At 41.4% G+C, this 25,846-nt stretch overlaps 1 protein-coding gene across 4 annotated transcripts in view; it reads left to right on the top strand.

The window, feature by feature from the left end:
* EFL1 (elongation factor like GTPase 1) overlaps positions 1–25,846 on the top strand; it is a 342,928-nt gene that overhangs the window by 309,711 nt on the left and 7,371 nt on the right. For all 4 annotated transcript variants that reach the window (XM_056572137.1, XM_056572135.1, XM_056572138.1 and 1 more), the window contains one exon: positions 4,474–4,658. In XM_056572137.1, the coding sequence (XP_056428112.1) occupies positions 4,474–4,658 (185 nt within the window). The remainder of the gene's footprint in view (positions 1–4,473; positions 4,659–25,846) is intronic.

The following is a 25,846-nucleotide window of genomic DNA, read 5'->3' as shown; positions in this document are numbered from 1 at the left end:
TTTCTTTTTACAAAATATGCATAGATATAATAATTGTAAATTGTTATGGGCCTGGTCATCCTCTGCATATTCTCTGGCAGGTCTTCCATTGGAACCAATATATTACAGATAGGGATCTGTGTCTGAGCGGGCTGAGACAAGACGTTTCTAAGGCAGTGGTGCGCGACACTGACAATTATTCAGAGATGAGTAGCCCTACATGGGCATTGCCATCTCTTCCACAAGTGGTAGTTATGAAAAGTGTGAGAGTGTTTTAATATCAATCTGTTAATAAATTTTGGACCAGAATCTCCCCTTCTTACAAGAGGTTCTGCATCAGTCAAGGTTTGTTTTGTTAGGAATAATGGGGGGTATTTATCAAAGGATTTATGTGGTTTTTTTTCACGTAACTTTGGTGCAATACTTTGGCTTAGTGTCTTTTTGCGCCAAAGTTTAGCGCATCTTCTCCTCTGTCATTTTTACAACTTTCTCAAAATCACACGGTCCTGTGTGTGATTTTAACTTTAGTCAGTAATTCATCATTTGCGCCAATCGATCTTTTGCGCAAATCCCCGCCAAGAAATTTTGCACATGGAGAACACACTTAGCAATGTCAGAAAATGTAAAGGCATCAAAATACATTAAAAATAATGTTTTGTGAAAGCAGCGACGCCTTCAGGGCTGCTCAATACTATCCTGCGACATAGTTGTCTCTGAGGGACCTTCACCCTCCGTTGAGCCAGCATTGGACATGGCCACACAGGTTCAGGAAAGGTAAAGCACTAAAGCAGTGGTCTCCAACCTGCGGACTTCCAGATGTTGCAAAACTACAACTCCCAGCATGCCCGGACAGCCAACGGCTGTCCGGGCATGCTGGGAATTGTAGTTTTGCAACATCTGGAGGTCCGCAGGTTGAAGACCACTGCACTAAAGTAAAAAAAAAAAAAAAACTACCCAAGTTGAAAATAAAATCCATTTCACATGGTGGCTATAAACCCCACAAAAGAAAATAACTCTTGTCGCTTGCTGATATACTGCAGGAGGGACCCCGAAATGTCTGCTCTACAGGGTAAAATACGCGTCCTCTGTGGGGGTAAGTTCTGTGTAAAAGGCGCTGGGAACAGCTGATTTCAACATTTGAGCTAAAATTACTAACAACTTTCACCAAATGATAAATTTGGTGCATGTCCACGAAAACCAAAGTGGAAAAAAAAAGGGTCAAAAGAAACGGTCAACAGGCAAAATTGATAAATACCCCCCAATGTTCCCATCTGCTAGAAATGGTCATAAATAATAAGTTACTTTGGAGTTCTGTAACCTGTGTCTATTCAGCTTGTGGTACTCTTATAATGTACGGTAGTGGGTACACTACTTTATTCACATAGGATCACATAAAATCTTTGCCCTAACTGTGTGTAAGCCATGGGTGCTCTTTAAAGTCACATGGAATTTTGGGCTTGCCGTAAAAGTCTGTAAATAATCATACATATTCCTGATAAATATATTTCTGATACCTTATCTCACCCAACCAAGGATATTTTCTGGAGATCAAATGCTTTGTGGAGACAGACTGCTTTTTCTTAACATTGGGAAACGTTCTCCTTACATCTCATGCATCATCTCTGGGTTGTAAGACTGACTGCAGAGGAGATGTTGTCCTTTATTCTGAAGATGCAAAATGTGACAACTTGATGGTGCTATCAAACTGAAAAGCATTCATTTATTACTTTTGTATCTTGCTTGTTCTGAAGTAGAGTATTGCGCCCTTCAGTAAGGGACCTTTTAGACCTGCAGTCATCTGCCTGATACAAGCGCCAATCGACTATGTAAAAGCGAATCATTAATGAGATACTTCAATAATTCACACAGCCCGACTGTCAGGAGTAAACAGTCGCACTCCAATTATTGTCGGCAACACATTTTCTGTTTACACAATGATTTATAGAGCCGTATGAAAGATGTGATCAGCTGACGATCAACTGAAGAATAGAATGTTTGCTTGCTCATCGGCCAATCGCTGGGTCTTTTACACGGGGTAATATTCGGCTGTTTGTCCTGTGCTGATCCAGATGCCGATTACACTAATCTAAAAACGGATAATACTAATCTAAGCATCAAAATAGCCAATCTAGCTCTTACCCCTTTTAAAAGGACAACTCTGTAAATTATGTATAGTAACAAGGATTGTCAGCTCACCCGATCCTCTGCACGGCAAGAAGACCTCCGATTCAGGAAGAAAAGTGCAAAAGCCAGCGGTATAATAAACTTCACCTTTATTCGTAATCCATATAAAACTTTGACAAGGTATCTCAAAATACAAAAGATAAAACCTCCTGGATAAGCAACATGACGCGTTTCAGGTCATGTGACCTTTCATCAGATGCATGCATCTGATGAAAAGTCACATGACCTGAAACGCGTCATGTTGCTTATCCAGGAGGTTTTATCTTTTGTATTTTGAGACGCCTTGTCGAAGTTTTATATGGATTACGAATAAAGGTCAAGTTTATTATACCGCTGGCTTTTGCACTTTTCTACATTTGTAAATTGCTTCTATTTAAAAATCTTAACCCTTCTAGTACTTATCAGCTGCTGTATACTACAGATATACTACAGAGAAATTTGTGAAGTTCTTTCCAGCCTAACAACAGTGCTCTCTGCTGACACCTCTGTCCGTGTCAGGAACTGTCCAGAGCAGGAAAGGTTTTCTATGGGGATATGATTCTAATCTGGACAGTTTCTGACACGGACAGAGGTGTCAGCAGAGAGCACTTTGGTCAGACAGTACATAAATTCACATATTTCTCTGTTTTATACAGCAGCTAATAAGTACTGGAAGGATCAATATTTTTTTTATAGAAGTAATTAACAAATCTGTTTAACTTTCAGACACCAGTTGATTTGAAAACATTTGTTTTCTACTTGTTTCTACGGAAGTTCCCCTTTAATGGGGATATGCAAGGACAGCTGGAGGAGTTCAGCCTTATTATCCGAATTAAGACACAAAACACCGGCTATGCATAAATGCTGCAATGGGCCGCATAAACTACTCTCTCAGGATGAAGCAGTAGCAAAAACGTACATTTGGGGTAAGGAGGTGAGGTGGTTTCAGGCAGGATGCATGGCAGGAATCTTTTATAATGTGGCCTCTGTGAGGTTTTTTTAGTACTCAGTATTGCCTGTTTCTCGAACTCTGTTTTATATTGTGATCATCTACCAGTGTGTGTAATATACCATCTAGACCTTCGAGGGCTGCTTCAGTCAGCATCTATTCACACTGTATATTCATTGTATTGATACTGTTATCCTGTATACCATGATATTCCAGCTATCATCCTCACCCCCATTTTTCTGTATGTGTACCTTGGTGCCTTATCTTCTATGTCTGATTTTAATGATACTTATGTTTATTTTCTAATAAAGAGTGTTTCTACTATCGTAATTGGCCTCTATTTTTGGAGAGAGACCTATTATCCGAATACAAAAAAAACGGTTACTTTATTTTAGCATTTAGAATACATTCATTTAAATCTAATGCAACACTTATATAGTCTGACGTGTTTCGGCAAAAGCCTTACTCATAGACAAGAGTAAGGTTATGTCTATGAGAAACATGTCAGACTAAATAGCTGTTGCATTAAATGCAAAGAAGAAAAATGCCAGTCTGTGATGGAATAAAGCTACATCTTCACTTTTTCTAACAACATTTGTGAGTGCAGCAGTGATTTTTTTCCCCCCGTATCTATTGTGAGGCCTTGGAACCGGTACCACTCACCTGCATGTACCGAAAACCATACCATCTAATCTGGTTGGAGTTCTGCTTCTTCTTTTGCTCTTTGTTGCATTAGATGGATATGTGTTTTAAATGCTAAAATAAAGAAGTAGTTTTATTGGGCTCATACAGTAACGGAACCTTTCTTTTTTTTCTATTTGAAAACAAATCTAATGGAGTTAGTCATGCGAATATCTTTAAGCTGCGGAATCTGTAGGCGCTATATAAATAAAAATAAAATAAATATCTGACGCACTTTGTGCATTAAAAATTGTCATGTCACTTAGTTTTCTCCTGAAATGCAGATTTAAAATCCACATCTGAAAAAAAATATATATATCTTCATCATCTGATCTACACCACGGATCCCCACTGCAGTCAGGGGATACGGGTGTGAACCTACTCTGACTTACCATTTTTCAACTTGGGAACTCTATATTTATAGTGCAAAGGACTGGACCAGATCCTGTAGAAAGCAGCACAATATCTACTTCCATCCTTGGCTTTAAATAGATAAAGTAATGTAACAATTTCTGCACAGTTTTACATAATTGTTCTAAGTCAAAAGATTTTTTACTAATCATTTTTATATGTCTTTAATAATTTTTTTTTCTTTTTTACTATTTGCAAGAGCGTTTTCGACCACAAAGCGTGGCATTATGTTGTTTTAGGTCAAAGCACTTGGCTCACAGTTTTCATTTGTCTTCCGAACATTTTTGCAGGTCGTGTGTATGGTGTTCTGTCTAAAAGAGAAGGTCGTGTCCTGTTGGAGGAGATGAAAGAAGGAACAGACATGTTCATTATCAAGGCAGTGTTACCCGTGGCCGAAAGCTTTGGCTTTGCTGATGAAATAAGAAAGAGGACAAGTGGCCTGGCCAGCCCCCAGCTGGTGTTCAGTCACTGGGAGGTAAACAAATTATTCCTTCTGAATAGTCGTCACATCAAATGTGACTATCGTAGAAAAGCTGGCAGATGGGCACCCCTCTGTAATTCATTCATGTTAATATTTTATGCGCCTTTCTGCCCATAGACATAGGAAATAATGCAAATATTGTTTCTGCATCCGTTATGTTTTTACAGATATCAGATGGGAAGGGGGGGGGGGGGATATGCTTTTTAGTTCCTAATTGTTATGCAGTTGGTATTGACCAGATGTCAAACACTTGCCTGCTTATACAAGGTCACGTACATATATAGGCAATTGGAAAGCACTCCTATCTGACCACATATATGGATTGTTTGTACATATATATATATATATATATATATATATATATATATATATATAGTTACTCACCATTATTCTTGTAAGAAGCTTCTTTTCCAGTTAGTGCCCTCATTTTCCAACCTGGCTCCAAGATAAATGGCCGCTATAATTGAAGGGATTGCTATTGCTGCTTTTATTTGTACTATTTGCAATGAATCTATCTCTAATACTGAAATATTTAGAGCCGCTAAAGCGATTTTTTTTTGTTGCCACCTAGAGAAGTCTTTAAATTATTATATTATATAATGCTTGCTAATGTGTCCAATAACTTCCACCGCCGGTGGTTTCTTGCAGACGCTGTTTTGTCTGGGAGAAGATAACTGGGATGAACCTTGTTTGTAGATATAATGGAGTAGGGATAATCTCACATAATATTAATTTGTCCTCTAAATGATTCCACTTTATAGAAGTAATGCTGTCGAAATGTGCCCACTTTAGTTTTGTTCTCATTAAGTTAACAGCTGATCGTGCCTAGCAGGCACACCCCGCTCCCGTGCCAGATGTTAGGTGTCTATCTGGAGCCGTGTAGGATTTCAGGAGTGAGAAAACACTGAAATTTTAAGACACATTACTGCCCAGTGGGAGTTCTGAAGGACTGGGGAAGAATGAAATGGTAAGATAAAGCAAAGGAATCATAAGAGAGAGAGTGTGCACTTTCATAATCTCCTCTCAATACTGATTTCATTCTAAAAGCTCTTCCAATAGCTCCTGCCTTTTATTGACCTTCATGTTGAAGGAAGATTACTATATTCAGTGACCATGCCCAATACTTTCAGTACGTGTGTTTTATCTGAAGGACACTATCCAGAAACTTAATTCATGTTGAATACTTGTGAAATAACACTTTGCAGGTATCCATTTAAATTATAGAGTCGTCTGCGCATCTGTTTTCCTGGTAATGCTAGTTCTCTTTTCTATCCACTCTGTTTTTACTTGATCAGCCCTCTACCCCTCCCCCTCAGCCCAGGCCTTATTAAATTAACAGGAAACTGCATAGGGCCCTGTTTTTTCCTGGCATTTCTTCACACATGGTAAATGTGTTTTGTCACCTGTTCACACTAGTGCTGTGCTTTGCTGCCGTGTCTGTGGAGTGGCGTGGCCCAGGGTCTGTTCGAGCAGCATTGGGATTGCTCTGCCAGTGTGTCGTTCCCCCTATGTGTGCTGGTGTTGCGGTGGTGGTGGTCGACGCTCAGGACAGAAGCATTTTTTTTCTTTATTTGAATTCTAGTTCTCTTTAACATGTTGGCTATTTCTTATACTTTGTCATAGTGTAAGTCAATGTCCTCTCTAATATTTCATTTTAGGTGCAACATTCTGCATTCGTTTCTTAGTATGTTGTTATAGTGATCAGAACTCTTTTTTTTTCTTCAGCTACAGTGCTCCAAATCTCCTGCTTAGATATATATCTGAAAGATAACATGCTGGCTGCTATCACTGGAAAGATTGTAGGAGTATACTGCATACTTCTCATACACCGATCTCAATGATAGGACAGTATGTAGTAAGTGCTCAACACATAAAGCTAGCCATACACATTAGAGTAATATCAGTTGAACCTGTTAACCATGTAATTTGTATGGTGCTCTCCAACTCTCCCCAGATTGGCAGATTTCATGGGATAGAAAGGTTGCCAAATGTGCACGTGTATGTTGGATCAGGAAAACTATTTTGCTAATATGTATGGCCAGCTTATGTTCACCCAACATGTGTGGTGAGGTTTCATCTACTTGTAAAAGTATTTTTTAAAGGACACTCTGCCCCTAGACATCTTATCCCCTATCCTTTGGATAAGATGTCTGATCGCGGGGGTCACACGGCCACACCCCCTCCCATAGATTAGCCTTGAGGGGGTGTGACTTGACGTCACGAGGGGGTGGCCATGACGTCACGACACTGCCCACATGCTCCAAGTATTCGGAACAAAATGTTCCGAACACTGGGGCAGCTGAGTACCCTATAAGCCTTTTACAGGTATCATAACATGTCTACTTCTCCGTTTACTAGCTACCTGTGCCACCCTGGTTTCTGGCCTTGGTTATAAGGAGCTGGTTATACGTCACATTATTATAGGTGTACACCCAGGGGTCAAGTCTTGGAGAAAACATCTGGGAACTCACCCAAGATTTCCACTCAAGGACTCCTGCAGAACTCCTGCTAATGGGAACAGTGTTCCTACTGTGGAAAAGTGTAGGAACTCTGTTTTCATGTGTTCCTTCAGAACTTGAGCCCTGCGTACACTTCTGTAGATTCCCTAGATAATGGTACAGTATAGGCTTTTATTGTGATACCGTAAAAATGTGTGTATTTTAAAATAAAAGGACTTAAAAAGAAAATAACATTGAACTCTTTTACCACACGTGAATGTGATAGAGGAGAGATCATCTTTGTCCGCATACTACATCACCCATGAACTTGTGAACATTCAATGCATTACTGGTGGCCTTTGTTCTTATTGGTAGAGTAGTTTCTACCTTGTGAGTGTACAGAAGAGATTAGTAAGGTGTTTTTGTTTTTTTTATTTGACATTCAATTGCATAAATTAAATGGAATTTTCATTTGCAAAAATGTTTTATGTAATGTAGATTATAACTTATGTATTGTTTTAATAGACATTGATTAATTAAATGGATATTCCAGGATTTTTTTATTTGACTATGCTACAGGGGCTGTAAAGTTAGTGTAGTTCATAATATATTGTCTGTACCTGTGTGTGACGGTTTTCTCACAATTCTTCTGTGATTTTCACCCCGCTATTTATTTAAGAGCATACAAAATGACTTGTCTCAGATTTTTCCCAGCTTGCAATGCGTCCGAGACCTGACTCACTAGTCAGCTGATGACAGGGAACCTGTCTGCTTCAATGGGTGGAGCGATCGCTTGGTGGGAGAGAGATCAATCTGCAACTAATGCAACTGTAGGCACCCTGATTGAAAACCACAGGTCTGCAGCTCATTTATGTTTCAATGGGTGGAGTGGCTGATGTGTGGGAGGGAGTAAAATGGAATTGTGGGATTTGTAGTAAAAAAAAGAGGAAATACAGTTCACAAAAAGCTAGCCACAGTGTTATGGTAATCTCACAACATAGCCATTTATCCCCAAGACAAGCGCAGATCCCCCCCTCCTCCCCCCTTCTTAGTGAACTGCACGTAGTGTAAGCATCATAAAAAAGGGTATTAGGAGCCATAAAAGGTTGAAAACTAGTATTTAAAGGGATTCTCCACCATAAGGGGACAGTAATGGACATGCTTAGGAAGGATCTGCGCTTGTCTTGGGGCTAAATGGCTGTGTTGTGAGATTACCATAACACCGTGGCTAGCTTTTTGTTAACTGGTATTTCCTGTTTGAGTTTTTCTTTTTTGCCTACAAATCCCATAATTCCATTTTCCTCCCTCCCACACATCAGCCACCCAACCCATTGAAACATAAATGAGCTGCATCCATTCAAAAGACCTGTGGTTTTCAATCAGGGTGCCTACAGCTGTTGCATTAGTTGCAGATTGATCCCTCCACCCATTGAAGCAGACAGGCTCCCTATCATCAGCTGACTAGTGAGTCAGGTCTCGGCCGCATTGCAACCTTGTAAAAATCTGAGACAACAGTCATTTTGTATGCTGGTAAAAATAAATATTGGGGTGAAAATCACAGAAGAATTGTGAGAAAACCGTCACATACAAGTACAGACAATATATTATGTACTATACTAACTTTACAGCCCCTGCAGCATAGTCAAATAAAAAAAATCCTGGAATACCCCTCTAGGAATAAGCCTGGATCATTTTTTATTCTTTTTTTTTTTTTCATCTTGTGACAGGTATACTTTAAAGAAATGTAATTACTAGTGCAGTATATAGAGTGACTAGAAATAATGAGCATTAGGTCCATTCGCTTGACAAATGACATTGTCATATACAGTAACTACAGTCTGACAATCCACATGCATTAATGGAACCATGTAACATAATGCAATTTCAGCTATATATTATTATATGGGACCCAGGTGTCATAAATGAGTATTCTTGATCCTTAATTATGGTTTTTAGCCCACATGAGGCTTACCCCTTATATGAAATGCTACATCTAGTTAGAGACATTGATCCAGACCCCTCCTAGCATATTGAGTAGTTGAAGGCGATCAATTATAACATTAGAGTAGTGTTTCCGCACCAATGTGCCTCCAGCTGTTGCAAAATTACAACTCCCACCAAGCTCAGGCAGCCAAAGGCTGTCCGTCCGGGCATGCTGGGGGCTGTACTTTTGCAATAGCTGGAGGCACCCTGCTTGAGAAGCAATTCCTTACAGAATGGATCATTATGGTTAGCTCGTACTTACATTGAATGTAAAGTTGAATGTTTTATATGAAACATACAGCATGTGGTTGAATTCTTATAATGTACAACTGAGCAGTGCTGTATTTTTTTTCTTATTAACAGATTCTACTTTATATATTGTATGTGTGTGTGTGTATTTTTTTATATGTTTGCACATATATATATATATATATATATATATATATATATATATATAGATAGATAGATATAGATATGTATTAAAATGGATCTCATCTGTCATTTCAAGCAAGTCATTAAACTTGTCCTCTGTGACACCTGACATTTCGAAAAACTAATGTATTTCTCTAATAAAATGGTTCATATTGTATTTGCCAGTCTGCATCCCAGAATGCATTTGTCTTCTTGGAGAAGTATCATATTACCCTTCCCCGTGCCTGTGAAAGAAAGAACCTTTATTTGCGCCCGAGCAGGAAACTGTTACGTGGTTTTGAAAATTGTATTGCCTGTGTTTTATCAGTCTCACTTAGTAAAAATAAATAAAATAAGCAATATAGGGAGATAATAAAGAGTATAATTTAGACCTGGTCCCCGAGCGGTCGTAACGCTGAGCAACTCTTGGCTGTGTAACAGTGTTGACAAATGCAGTATGGCTGAAATTCATTTAATTTATCAACTCAATTACAATAGAAAGTCATCCGTGATTTTGTTGTGCACTTTCCCTGAAAGGAAGGCCTTTTGAAGCTGATGAATTACAGACGTTGACACATGCCAGCGTATTGTAATACAATCAGGGATGAGGATTACATTGTGTATGTTGGATATCGGACTAGTGATTTAAAGCTATCTTTTCTCCGGTGCCCTACATTTACTAGGCGTAGGACATTATTTTTATGACGGCTCCCTTATTAACTGGAAATGCGATGCTTTATAGACTTGAGCCATGTGAAGTCATTGACTTATCTGCTGCAGCATTCCAAATCTCCCATTTTGCTCTCATCCTGTGACCATTCACTACAGGGTGGCATTCATGGCAGCAAGTATTTGGCCAATGGTCTTCACGGTAAAATCATAAATTCTGTTAATGAGAAGGAGGGGCAGAACCAGAGATGTGGTTACTAATTTCTTATTGATAATCAGGAAAGCATTTATAAATGTACAGGGCCTCGTCACTCTAGAGCAGTGGTTCTTAACCTTGTTGGAGGTACTGAACCCCACCAGTTTCATATGCGCATTCACCGAAACCCTCTTAATTGGAAAAATAAAATATGATTTTTTCAAATTCAAAACATAGGAGGTATATATTTAAGTATATATTTATACATAGGTGCACAAAATGAACAAAACCATTAAGAACAAAGAACAAAACCATGAAAACATGATTTTCACACAAAAACATAATGAATATTTACTGCAAATCAGTGTGATTTCTGCTGTTGTCTTTCAGAGACCAGTTCAGAAATGCGCGGCTTTACCTTGGCAAGTGCCACTCTCATGTCATTTTCGCAACAATGGCAGTGTTCCCCCACATTAGGCAGGCAGTGTTACCCCACATTAGGCAGGTAGTGTTCCCCCACATAGGGCAGACAGAGTTCCCCCACATTAGGCAGGCAGTGTTCCCCCACATTAGGCAGGCAGTGTTCCCCCACATTAGGCAGGCAGTGTTCCCCCACATTAGGCAGGCAGTGTTCCCCCGCATTAGACAGGCAGTATTCCCCCACATTAGGCAGACAGTGTTCCCCTACATTAGGCAGACAGTGTTCCCCTACATTAGGCAGACAGTGTTCCCCTACATTAGGCAGGCAGTGTTCCCTTACATTAGGCAGGCAGTGTTCCCCCACATTAGGCAGGCAGTGTTCCCCCACATTAGGCAGGCATTGTTCCCCCACATTAGGCAGGCAGTGTTCCCCCACATTATGTAGGTCAGTGGTCTTTAACCTGCGGACCTCCAGATGTTGCAAAACTACAACTCCCAGCATGCCCGGACAGCCGTTGGCTGTCCGGACATGCTGGGAGTTGTAGTTTTGCAACATTGGAGGTCCACAGGTTGAAGACCACTGATGTAGGCAGTGTTCCCCCACAGACATACAGCCTCCAGCCATATACAGTGTATGGCTGGAGGTTGTATGCCTGTGTACTGCCCACTTCAGTGCTCCGACCACCGCTGCGGCTATAGCAGTAGGTCTCGGGACCGGTGGTCGGAGCACCGAAGATGACGTGCCGCTGGTCACTTACCAAGCATGGTCAGCGCGCGTCTTCCTCCTTCTCTATCCTCCAGTCCTCAGCGCCTTCGTTTCCATGGGCGCACGCACGGGACGTCCCGGCGTGCGCTATGTCCCAGCGGCCTGTGTTTTTAAACTTTACACGGGGCCACAGGGAGTTAATAGTGATGGGGGGGGGAACTGCCCCATCGCTACAGGACGAGCAAACACCGTCTCTGCTCGGGGCCCCGGGCCAGCTCTGTTTGCCTGTCCTGTTGCGACCTCCCCTGCTGAACCCCCGGGACTGACTCACCGAACCCTTGGGGTTCGATCGAACCTAGGTTCAGAACCACTGCTCTAGAGGACACTTGTTTTTATACTATACATATGTATTTCCAGATCCCCGTTTGTTCACTTAAAAGGCATTTTTAAGCCATTTGTGTGTGCACATTTTTAAAAACGTTTTCATTTTATATCTCATAAAAGTTATAATACTTTGCTTATATAGCACACACAGATTCTGCAGCACTTTACACTCCACTTGGTCCCTGTCCCCACTGGGGCTCACAATCTGACTTAATCTATCAGTATGTTTTTGGAGTGTGGGAGGAAACTGGAATAACCTGAAGAATATACAAACTCTATGCAGATGTTGTCATTGGTGAGATTTGAACCTAGGACCCCAGTGCTGCAAAGCAAAAGTGCTAACCACCGAGCTACAGTGCTGCCAGATGCCACAATTAACCATGGGGCATAGATGTATGCAAATTTTAACATTTTATATTTTTGTCCTGTGGAAAAGGAAGAAATATCCAGCTCAGCGTAAGCTCGAATGCTTGAAGTTTTTGATGCAGTGACGCATTTCAATCGTCTAGGCGATCTTAGTGATACTGGCCAGTATGACTAAGATCTCTTAGACGATTGAAACGCGTCACTGCTGTCTTGATTCCAGTGTGTTGCTGTATTGGAATAAAACTTCATGCATTCGAGCTTCAGCTGCACTGGATATTTCTTCCTTATTCACATACCACTTATCAGCTTTGTCCAGGCTGAATCTGTGACGCGGCTTGCGCCAATTAAGGGGTGAGCTGGTTCCACTTTGCATTGTTCTATTTTTTTGTCCTGGTCACAGAGCATTGCAGTTGAGGACAAGTTAACATGCAAAGTTAATAAATGCTGTTATAAGTGGGGATAAACACAAATGTTGCATCATACAAAGAGGGAGAGATTATTAATATTGATGGCATATCCTCAGACTGGTGGAGACCTGACTTGAGCTAGTCCTGTCGCTCCGCTGTTTGAAGGTGCTGCCATGTGCTGAGCAAGGACTTCTGCCTCTTTGTTGTTTACATGGGCCCTTACACCTGCACACTGTATACTCACTGGAAGCTGTGCATTGTATTGTAGTCTTGTCCCATTAAGACAATGCTGCTATATCCGATACTGCCACTTTTAATTGTATGGTGTACAGGTATATGGGCTGATGGGAAGAATAAAGGGACAGCAATGCTCTTCCAAGCAGTTGCAGCTACTTTAAACACCAGATTGGCTGGGTTGCGGAATCAGTTCCCCACCAATCTGGTATTAAAGGGGTACTCCGGTGGAAAAATAAAATCTCAAATCAGCTGGTGCCAGAAAGTTAAACAGATTTGTAAATTAATTCTTTAAAAAAATCTAAATTCTTCCTGTACTTTTAAGCTGCTGTATACTACAGACTAAGTTAAGTTGTTCTTTTCTGTCTGACCACACAGTGCTCTCTGCTGACACCTCTGTCCATGTCTGGAACTGTCCAGAACAGGAGAGGTTTTCTATGGGGATTTGTTCCTGCTCTGGACAGTTCCTGACACGGAAAGAGGTGTCAGCAGAGCGCACTGTGGTCAGACAGAAAAGAACTACACAACTTCCTCTGTAGTATGATAAGTTCTGGAAGGATTAAGATTTTTAAATAGAAGTAATTTACAAATCTGTTTAACTTTTTGGCACCAGTTGATTTAAAAAATAGTCGTTTTTCACTGGAGTACCCCTTTAAGGATAGGTCATGAACATTAAGATATCAGATAATGTATTTAATATATGATGTGGTTGGTGCGACAACCATACACTAAAAATCACCAACTGGCTCCATCCCCTGTTGATGGGTGTTGAATAGGCCAAAACAACATGAGGTTGATTGTGTTGGTAAAATGGTAGTATATGGTATAAACATGTTCATGTCTCAGAAAAAGAGGCGCAAAGGCTTTATAAATTTGGCATTCAACCCAAATGTTTACACCTGAAAATGCACCTTCATAAACAACTGTGCTGTCTGGGTGCTGTATAGAAGTTTCACAGAACAAATTGTGCGAGTGTTCTAACTAAATAGAATAAAATAAATTTTATGTAGATGCTACTGAGAAGGCCCTGATATTTTTAGAAGGAATCCTACAAGTGGTACTCCCACCTATGTTTTATTCTACATGACATTAGTTGGAACCCCTTTTAAATAGGCACTGTCACTTTAAAAAAACTTTTGACATGTTGTAGAGACATTGCAAAAGTTTTGATCAGTCCAGGTCTGAGTGTTCAAACCACGACCAATAGCTAGAACTAGCTGTGCCAAGCTCGACTAACTTACTATGTAAGTCTATGGGATTGTCTTGGTGAGCTACGTTTTTCTCCGGAATCATTCTAACAATTGTTTGGGGTCTGAACATTTTGACCATTTAGCGCATCTGCGCTTCGTCAGGCCAAAACGGTCTGTCGCCTCTTTCGCGCCCCCCCCCCCCCCCCCCCCGCTGTACCATCTGCACTGCTCGCCTGTATGCCGCCACATACTTAATAAACCATGCAAGAATTTACTTCATCCTGGTGAGTGCTCCATTCTTTCTCTTCTTGTAGCTATTGGAGATTACTGACTTTGCCTATGTGAGAGCACCGCTCAGTTGGTTTACAGGATCCATATTCTGAGGATAGGAACGCTAATCCTGGTGTACTTGTTATATAAGGGGTGCCAGTGGCGGGTATTTACCTCTTTTTTGCTTATATGTATTGTGATAGTAGTCAACTAGGCAGGTGACCTAAACTAAAATGGCCTTTAGAACACTAAGGATACATTCACACATACAGGATCCTGAGCAGATTTGATGCGCAGGATTTGGAACTGCAGATTAGAAGTTGTGCTCAGTCATTTAGTTTACATTGAAATCTGCAGAAGAAAATCTTGGGAATCAAATCTCCGCATCAAATCTGCGTACGTGTGAACGTACCCTAAGGCGGCATTGAAAGAATAGAAATTCTTTCAGGGCCCTTGGTCCTAGTTCGGTTATGTATATGCAGTTACTGAAGCTGTACTTTCCATTTACATGGATTTGCCTAATAGTGATCTTCTTCTACCTCTCATAGTTGATGTGCAGGCTCTGCAGACAGTCACGTACTGACTTCATCATGGATGCTCTCCCCAGCCTGGTGCAGGCCTAATACAAAGAGTGCTCAGAGCTTCATGTGTGACAGCAGGCTTCACCTCACACTCCACCAATCCTTAGTTACCCTACCTTGGAGGCTTAGAGAAGTCCAGGGAGTAGTAAGAAAAGGGCTTGTGTTCTCAGAAGATAACTAGGCGTATGCATTTCAGAAGTTTGCATTTCAATAGCAAAGACCATGTGGAAATGATTAAGTATATGGAAGTGTGAAGACCTCATTGGCACTGCTGCTCGCTGCTATTACTGAAATCTGAGCCCTGTTATAGGGAAGCAGCGTACTATATTCCTAAGTAGACTTTTATGATGTTATGAATGCTTAGTAAGACATATGGACTTGGGCTGATCGGGGCCTAGCCTGATTTCTTTGCATTTATTCATAGCCGTGAGAGCCTCAATAATGTGTTTTTAGACATTATCAGTAGACTCGGTCTAGAACAGGATTCAGTTTGGCCAGTGGAAAATGCTGGTCATTTTATTTTTGTTGAAATCCCATAAGCCAATAAAATTTAAAGTGGTACTGTCTTTTAAAAAAAACTTTTGACGTGCCATAGAGACATGAGTTTTGATGGGGTGGGACATCCTAAAGCAGTACAGAAAAGCATTCATCTGAGCATCTGTCCTCAATGCAGGAGACGAGTTCTATAGAGGTTTATGGATCCAGTCTCCTGTAGCAACTGGCAAGATGAGGAGAGAAGTGCAGAGATGCATGTTTCTATTTACATGTTCTTGCGATCAGTGGGGTCTCAGCATCCCTACTCCGACCAATCAAAACTTTTGACATCTCTATGACCTGTCAAAAGTTTTTAATATGACAGTAAGACTTTAAGGCAGATTCTTTAGATAGAAATTCAGTCATTTGGATCTGAGTATAGGGGAAATGTATCCCTGTTACCATAGGAGGAGTAACCAATTATATAAGATCACTCTCAATTATAATCTATGACAAATGTTGCATGATCTTTTTTCCTTTAAGACCCTTCACACTATGGCTGGGTGTGTGATGGTGCAAATTTTACTCTAGAGCAGGCATAGGCAACCCAACCTTTAGCACTGCCGATGTTTTGGACTACATGTCCCATGATGCTTTGGCTGTAATGGGATCATAGGAGATGTTGTCCAAAACATCTGCAGTGCTGAAGGTTACCTGTGCCTGCTCTAGATTTATAGCTAGGCTTTCTATTACCTGGGCAAAGATTCCGTTTGCTGCCCTAGCCCTTTATGTAAACTATGGGCAAAACATTGTTGCACCCATGGTCCATTACTTGCCCCTTTCCTCCACCTAGGCCACTGTCTTATCTATCTATCCCTCTGCATCTACACTAGCATTTTAGTAGATTATTTTTTCAATGCACAGTTATTGATCTGAGTTCCTCAAACCATTAGTTGTACATAAGAGAACACGTCTCCACTTCTGCGTCACCTACAGTTGCTCCTATTACTGGGTGTAATACTCTATTTAAATGATTCAGCATATCAGGAGACTGCTATTGGCTTATCTACCCAAACCAATGATCTGACCACAGAATCATGGAATATAAATTGTTCTTCATGTTCAGAATACAACCCGGGGCCCAGACACCACGACGCATGATATGTTTAAAACCCAGCCCCCCCCCCCTCCCCCGCCCTGTATCCATCACATAGATCCATTCTCTTTGTAGGTCTAAACCAGATGGATGGAAAAACCTGGATTAAAGCAAATTGAGATATAAAAACAAAGGAAATCCATAGGCAACATAAAAGGGTCTTAGCATTACCAAAAAGACATGCATTTCACAAATAATTATTTCCAAAAGAGACGCCACGTTCTTTGTGCCGCAGCTGATAAAAGACAAGCATTGAAATATATTAATTCCAAACGTGTGTCTCCTAAGGTACACAGTAGAAAACCCCCTAAAGGAGAAGCAGCATCACTCGGTTCTTTTCATGTCCTCCTCTAATATCTGCAAATGCAGAAGGCCTTTGTAAAGAACCTTTAATTGCTCCAAAAATAACACTTGGGGAGAAGAAAAAACAGCCCAAGAAATTCTACAATTCTACTTTGAAATCTACTTTCATCAGGAAACAAAGGAGACTTTCCAGCATAAAAAATAACATTTCTGTGGTTACAGGATTCATAGGGAGAGGAGTGATTGATGGGTTATGTCGTCCATTGAACAAATACAATTTTCTGTCTACCAGTTATCTATGTACGCTATGTCGGCCATTGAACAAATACAATTCCCTGTCTACTAGTCATCTATATACGCTATGTCAGCCATTGAACAAATACAATTTTCTGTCTACCAATCTTCTACATACTCTGCCAATCCATCTATCCTCTACAGAAACTACATAAACAGGAGAATACAGCAGCACACTGCTAGCACAAAGATACAGATAAAACATGAAATGCTATATAGCTATAATGCAAAAAATGAAAAAGTGAGGTACTTAGCTCACAATTTGGCGGCCAAATAGTTTGGACCATCCCACCACGATAAGGTGACCTCATTGGGACGGACCCTACACTGTGAATATGCCTCTGTGCAATCAGTTTAACAGGCTGTGACATCCGCACCTTATACTGTACCTAATAGAGGTGGATGGGGTGCAGGAGCCAACAGGGAGATAGCCACTATGTGTATAACACAAACAAGGATAAGTTGGCCAGCACATACTGATACCAAAACTACTGCATGGACCTGGCATACAGGTGCACGCTGCTAGGCTGAATATACATAAACAGGAGAATACAGCAGCACACTGCTAGCACAAAGATACAGATAAAACATGAAATGCTATATAGCTATAATGCAAAGAATGAAAAAGTGAGGTACTTAGCTCACAATTTGGAGGCCAAATTGCATTAGAGGTTACCAAATGTCTTTACCTTCACTATTTACATTGATTAGATTTTTCTTCTGATTGATTTTTGGTGAGAACAATAGGAAAATGGATTATATCATGTATACCGTGAATTGTTGAAACAAGCTACTTGTTTGTCGTATAAAATGTATTCGATCTATTTCTCTGCCTACGTAACAAATATTTATCTATATATTTATATATTGCATATCATTTCTACCTATGTATCGCAGATCTCTCTATATATTGCATATTTATCTATATTGGGTGCCTTCAGCTGTTGTGAACCTATAGAGTCCCTTCCCCAATGTAGGCTCCAATACAGAAAATGAATAGAAGGAATGAAGGTTTGTCAGAAATGAAATGAATATAGCACCTACAGTTTGCACATAAAACGCTACAGTTTTGCGCAAACTGTAGCTGACTTCAGCTTTTGTAAAACTACAACTCCCAGCATGCCCGGACAGCCTTTGGCTGTCCGGGCATGCTGGGAGTTGTAGTTTTACAATAGCTAGAGACACCCTGGTTGGGAAGAACTGATCTATCATATCTATTGATCAATACACCAGACATTTGCAGTATGATTCTTGTTTGCTATCTTTAACAAAGCATTGTAATTTGTTGTTTATTATGTTTTTTGCATTAAGTGTTTTTTTTTTTTTTCCGTTCTTAAAGGGGTATTCCAGGCCAAAACTTTTTTTTATATATCAACTGGCTCCGGAAAGTTACACAGATTTGTAAATTACTTCTATTAAAAAATCTTAATCCTTGCAATAGTTATTAGCTTCTGAAGTTGAGTTGTTTTTTTTCTGTCTAACTGCTCTCTGATGACTCACGTCCCGGCAGCTGTGCAGTTCCTATGGGGATATTCTCCCATCATGCACAGCTCCCGGGACGTGACATCATCATTGAGCAGTTAGACAGAAAACTTCAGAAGCTAATAACTATTGGAAGGATTAAGATTTTTTTTAATAGAAGTAATTTACAAATCTGTTTAACTTTCCGGAGCCAGTTGATATGTATATAAAAAAAAGTTTTGCCTGGAATACCCCTTTAAATTGGCCACCCAATAAGTGTCCGGCGTTCTCGTAGCTAGAACTTGCTTATTATAAAGACCACCCAGCATATCTTGGGTTATGATAACCAGTGTCCCCTCCCCTCCGCGTCGGGCAGAGACAAAGGTTTATTGTTGCCGTGCCCCGGCAGGGATCAGACAGCCTTTTGGTTTTAAATAGTTAAAAAGAAAAAAAAATCGGCCTGTGTCTGGGGAACGTTTGCAGCGTAGACGGAGGCTGGTGCATTACCTATGCTTGTGCTGTATCATGTATCAGCAGCAGATGCATTGTGACAGATTTCCCATTGGAAGAGCCTGGTGTTTTCACTCAGCAGGAAAAAAGATTTGGCTAGATGTTTACTTACCGCTAAGATTCACTCCATCTGTCCTGCACTTAATGGTACCTGTCTGTCCACCAGAGACTTGAGGGCTCCATGCCAAGTTCCCAATTTAGCTTGGAGTAATTTGTCATTTTAGGCTTTATATCACAGGCCTGTGTTTGAACACACAGATAAGACCGAGAAGCTTTTCTCATCAATCAATCCACTTGAAGACGGGCGCAGCATTGATCGCTCATTTAGCTTCTCTTTTTGTTGGGGGGGGGGGGGGGGATTTGCCATTCGTGCCAAGATGTGCATGCTATATGCAAAATTAACCTGTTGGATTATTTCCGCAGAAGTCTACGGCATTATTTCCGCAGAAGGCTACAAAAGATCCCGCCAGGGTGCTAGCTTATTCCGTTATGTTTTCTATAGCCAAAGATGCTTGTTGTATAATTACATAATGTATGTTCTATGCGCGCACAATGCAACCACAGAACTCGTACTGTGGAATTGTAGAACGTTTTCATCTGGCCGCATTACATCAGTGTGAATTTCCTTTTTCCGTGTGATAATAAGACCTTTGTTTTGATGGAAGGCAGGAGCAAGAGTAATGATGTGTAAGTCTGCCGGCCATTCTACATTTATTATACACGAGCAGCATGGCTGGTGCCTGGAACAAAAGACTAGTACAACTCATTTATTCTATGGACTCGTGCACTTTGTCAGGTTACTAAACATGGTAAGGATAAGATCACACAAGCTTATTTGCTTCAGGTTTATCGCAGCAGAAAATCAGCAGCAGATTTGGTTTTCACCTTATTGACTTTAATGGGGTCTGCGGCTGGTAAACCTGCTGCATAAAATCTGCAGATAATCCATCCGTGAAAATTTACCATTAATGAGGGATAGAGATAGAAGATACTATTGGTTGTGCAACCCATTGTCCCATTGTTCACGCTATGGAATCTCTGCCCAGCGCAAGGACTACTCTAAATGGGCTGTCTCCATAGACGGCAATGCATTTTGGCGCAGGTTCTCCCTAAGAATGAACATGTTTATTCTTTTAACACAATCTGGGGTTCGGAATTTCCATGGCAGAATGTCTGTTGCAGAAATGGTGCAGCAGGCTACTATTGAAAACATTGGGAAGCTGCTGCACCATATTTTCAAGCAGAATTCCGCTAGGAAAATCCATAGTGTGAATGAGCCCTAATTGTGCACTTTGTTCAGTTCTAATGCCAAAATTTTAATTCTTTGTTTTCAGGTTCCTATCATTAAGAGCTGAGCTGCACGACAACATCTCATGTAAAGTGTGTTTTAGTACATTTTGGAGAAATGGCCATAGTACTGATTAAAGTACTAAAGTACTATTCAGATTGGCTCCATTGTGATTTGCAATTACTTCATTTAACCCCTTGGGGATGGAGCCCATTATGACCCTAAGGATGGGAAAATTTTTAGCAAATCTGACCACTGTCACTTTAAGCATTAATAACTCTGGGATGCTTTTACTTATGAATTTGATTCCGAGTTTGTTTTTTCGTGACATATTCTACTTTATGGTAGTGGTTAGAGATGAGCGAACTTACAGTAAATTCGATTCGTCACGCACTTCTCGGCTCGGCGGTTGCTGATTTTTCCTGCATAAATTAGTTCAGCTTTCCGGTGGGCTGGAAAAGGTGGATACAGTCCTAGGAAAGAGTCTCCTAGGACTGTATCCACCTTTTCCAGCCCACCGGAGCACCGGAAAGCTGAACTAATTTATGCAGGAAAAGTCATCAACTGCCGAGCCGAGAAGTTCGTGACGAATCGAATATACTGTAAGTTCGCTCATCTCTAGTAGTGGTAAATTTTTGTCGATACTTGCATCATTTCTTGGTGAAAAATTCCAAAATTTTATGAAAAATTTGAAAATTTTGCAATTTTTCTAACTTTGAAGCTCTCTGCTTGTAAGGAAAACAGACATTCCAAATAAATTATATATTGATTCACAAATACAATATTTCTACTTTATATTTGCATCATGAAATTGACATATTTTTACATTTGGAAGACATCATAGGGCTTCAATGTTCAGCAGCAATTTTTCACAAAATTTTCAAAATCAGAATTTTTCAGGGACCAGTTCAGGTTTGAAGTGTATTTGAAGGGTCTTCCTATTAGAAATACCCCACAAATTACCCAATTATAAAAACTGCACCCCTCAAAGTATCCAAAATGACATTCAGTAAGTGTTTTAACCCTTTAGGTGTTTCACAGGAATAGCAGCAAAGTGAAGGAGAAAATTCAAAATCTTCATTTTTCACACTCGCATGTTCTTGTAGACCCAGTTTTTGAAACTTTACAAGGGGTAATAGGAGAAAAAGCCCCCCAAAATTTGTAACCCAATTTCTCTCAAGTAAGGAAATACCTCATATGTGTATTTCAAGTGTTCGGCGGGCGCAGTAGAGGGCTCAGAAGGGAAGGAGCAACAATGGGATTTTGGAGAGTGAATTTTGCTGAAATGGTTTTTGGGGGGCATGTCACATTTAGGAAGCCCCTATGGTGCCAGAACAGCAGAAAACCCCACATGGCATACCATTTTGGAAACTACACCCCTCAAGGCACGTAACAAGGGGTCCAGTGAGCCTTAACACTACGCAGGTGTTTGACGACTTTTCGTTAAAATCGGATGTGTAAATGAAAAAAAAAATTTCACAAAAGTGCAGATTTTTCCCCAAATTTACAATTTTTACAAAGGGTTATGGGAGAGAATGCCCCCCAAAATTTGTAACCCCATCTCTTCTGAGTATGGAAATACCCCATGTTAGGACGTAAAATGCTCTGCGGGCGAACTACAATGCTCAGAAGAGAAGGAGCGCCATTGGGCTTTTGGAAAGAGAATTCGTTTGAAATGGTAGTCGGGGGCCATGTGTGTTTACAAAGCCCCCTGTGGTGCCAGAACAGTGGACCCCTCACATGTGACCCCATTTTGGAAACTACACCCCTCACAGAATTTAATACAGGGTGCAGTGAGTATTTACACCCTACTGGCGTTTGACAGATCTTTGGAACAGTGGACTGTGCAAATGAAAAATTAAATTTTTCATTTTCACGGACCACTGTTCCAAAAATCTGTCAGACACCTGTGGGGCGTAAATGCTCACTGTACCCCTTAATACACTACATGAGGGGTGTACTTTCCAAAATGGGGTCACATGTGGGGTGGGTCCATTGTTCTGGCACTATGGGGGCTTTGCAAACTCATGTGGCCTTCAATTCCGGACACATTTTCTCTTCAAAATCCCAATGGCACTCCTTCTCTTCTGAGCATTGTAGTTCGCCCGCAGAGCACTTTACATCCACATATGGGGTATGTTCTTACTCAGAAGAAATGGGGTTACAAATTTTGGGGGTCTTTTTTTTCCTATTTTCCCTTGTGAAAATGAAAAATTTAGGGTAACACCAGCATTTTAGTGAAAACATTATTTTTTTTCATTTTCCCATCCAAATGTAATGAAAATTCTTCAAACACCTGTACCCCACAGGTGTTTGACGAATTTTCATTAAATTTGGATGGGAAAATGAAAAAAAGTGTTCAGGCTCACTATACCCCTTGTTACGTTCCGTGGGGGTGTAGTTTCCAAAATGGGGTCACATGTGGGTATTTATGTTTTTGCGTTTATGTCAGAACCACTGTAAAATCAGCCACCTCTGTGCAAATCACCAATTTAGGCCTCAAATGTACATGGTGCGCTCTCACTCCTGAGCCTTGTGTGTCCGCAGAGCATTGTACGCCCACATATGGGGTATTTCCGTACTCAGGAGAAATTGCGTTACTAATTTTGGGGGGCTTTTTTTTTCTTTTACTAGTTGTGAAAATAAAAAGTATGGGGCAACACCAGCATGTTAGTGTAAACATTTTTTGTTTTGTTTACACTAATAGGCTGGTGTAGCCCCCAACTTTTCCTTTTCATAAGGGGTAAAAGGAGAAAAAGCCCCCCAAAATTTCTCCTGATTATGGAAATACCCCATATGTGGCCCTAAACTGTTTCCTTGAAATACGACAGGGCTCCAAAATGAGAGAGTGCCATGCGCATTTGAGGACTGCATTAGGAATTGCATAGGGGTGGACATAGGGGTATTCTACGCCAGTGATTCCCAAACAGGGTGCCTCCAGCTGTTGCTAAACTCCCAGCATGCCTGGACAGCCAGTGGCTGTCCAGAAATGATGGGAGTTGTTGTTTTGCAACAGCTGGAGGCTCCGTTTTGGAAACACTGCCGTACAATACGTTTTTCATTTTTGTTGGGGGGGGGGGGGACAGTGTAAGGGGGTGTATATGTAGTGTTATACCCTTTATTTTGTGTTAGTGTAGTATAGTGTAGTGTTTTTAGGGTACATTCGCACGTGTTACGGTGAGTTTCCCGCCAGGAGTTTGAGCTTGCGGCGAAAAATTTGCCGCAGACCAAACTGGAAGCAGGAAACTTACTGTAAATCTGCCTGTGTGAATGTACCCTGTAAGTTCACATGGGGGGGGGGGGCAAACCTCCAGCTGTTTCAAAACTACAACTCCCAGCATGCACGGTCAGACAGTGCATGCTGGGAGTTTTACTTTTGCAACAGCTGGAGGCACACTGGTTGGAAAACCTTCAGTTAGGTTCTGTTACCTAACTCAGTATTTTCTAACCAGTGTGCCTCCAGCTGTTGCAAAACTACAACTCCCAGCATACTAATCGCCGAAGGGCATGCTGGGAGATGTAGTTATGTAACAGCTGGAGGTTATGCAACTACAACTCCCAGCATGCTGAGACAGCTGTTTGCTGTTTGGGCTGGGATTTGCAGTTTTGCAACATCTGGAGGGCTACAGATTATAGACCACTGCACAGTGATCTTCAAACTGTGACCCTCCAGATGGTGCAAAACTACAAATCCCAGCATGCCCAGGCAGCAAAGAGCTGTTTGAGCATGCTAGGAATTTTAGTTTTGCAAGATTTGGAGGGATACAGTTTAGAGACCACTTTATAGTGGTCTCAGACTGTAGCCCTCCAGATGTTGCTAGGCAACTTACCGGCTTCCGTAGGATCCAGGGAGTCGTCTTCTTCTGCCGCACGACGTCGCCGCCCGCCGATCACCGGCAGCCTCCGGAGGGGTAAGTGGATCTTCGGCGCTCGGTCCCCTTCGTTTCCCCGTTCTGCCCCGCCTATTGTGGGTGGTCAGGACGGGGAAAACGAAAGTAAACTCCTCCGCCCCGATCTGCTATTGGTGGTCGCGTCTAGACCACCAATAGCAGGGATAGGAGGGGTGGCACCCCTGCCACCTCACTCCTATGCCTTCAGGGGGATCGTAGTTGTCTTAGACAACCGCGATCCCCTTATATTCCGGGTCACCTGCGATTTGCGCCGATCGCTGACATGGGGGGGGGGTCTAATGACCCCCCTGGGCATTTGCACGGGGTACCTGATGATAGATATCAGCAGTCACCCCGGTCCGGTCCCCGCCCGGCGGGGACCGAAATTCCCACGGGCGTATGGATGCGCCCTTCGTCCTTAAGTACCAGGACGCAAGGGCGTATCCATACGCCCTTTGTCCCCAACAGGTTAAAGGGGTACTCCGGTGGAGTATTTTTTTTTTTTTTTTTTTTTTATCAACTGGTGCTAGAAAGTTAAATAGATTAGTAAATTACTTCTATTAAAAAAAAAAAAAAAAAAATCTTAATCCTACCAGTATTTATTAGCTGCTGAAGTAGAGTTGTTCTTTTATGTCTGACCACAGTGCTCTCTGCTGACACCTCTGTCTGTCTCAGGAATGGTCCAGAGCAGGAGAGGTTTGGACCTGCTCAAGGTTGTCCCCCCTGCTCATGGCCCTCTACTGAAGAACAACTAAACTAGTATGTGTTTTTTCCGCTGCAGTAAAAATGTAATGTGGGACCCAGGCCTTGGCACGTCTTTTCTTTTAAATCACCTGATCCCAAATAACGTTTCAGTTGCGAGAAAACAGCAATATTTGCTTGTTCATGCCATAAGCCACAGCACGCCTTAGACCTATGCGACCTTCTCCAGACCTGTTTACAGGAGCAGACATTCAATGAGGCGTCACACACAGACTCGCAAAGATCATTTACTAGGGTTGCATCTCATTAAGCATCAGCATGTTCTCCATCTTTATGTACAGAAGTGATTAATCTCTGATGACATCATGAACCCACCGAGAGATGGATTTCTAATATATTGTGGACAGATTACATGGTCCTATCCTCTGTCAATGTAAACATCACCTTTACGGAACCTGCCCGGCACACCAGGGACTGCATAGGTAACAATACTCTAATGGAGTCCTATTATCAGAATAGCTTCTTAGGGAATAAAGAGTCAGTTCATAATAACACTGGGAATCCACAGGGAATTCAGGTTCAGCCCATCAGCAGCACATTGTTTTACCACAGACCGTCTGCAGCTCTGCTGGCAAATACAGGTAGCCGCCAATAGCAGTTTGCATGCTGCTGACAAGTATGCAGGATGTCAGGCATGATGGAAACACCTGAGAGAGAGGGGGAAATACAGGGGTGTAACTAGAACCCCATGTGCAAATTTGTGGCCTAAAAACCCTGACCAATATTTTCCCATATACCAGTAAATTAAAGCAGTGACTCACGGTTAACCCCTCAAGGACCTAGGACGTA

This window comes from Hyla sarda, chromosome 4 (assembly GCF_029499605.1).
Source record: "Hyla sarda isolate aHylSar1 chromosome 4, aHylSar1.hap1, whole genome shotgun sequence".
In the NCBI taxonomy this organism is placed as follows: domain Eukaryota; kingdom Metazoa; phylum Chordata; class Amphibia; order Anura; family Hylidae; genus Hyla; species Hyla sarda.
Note: the sequence above shows the minus strand (reverse complement) of the source record. Positions and strands in the feature narration are given on the sequence as shown.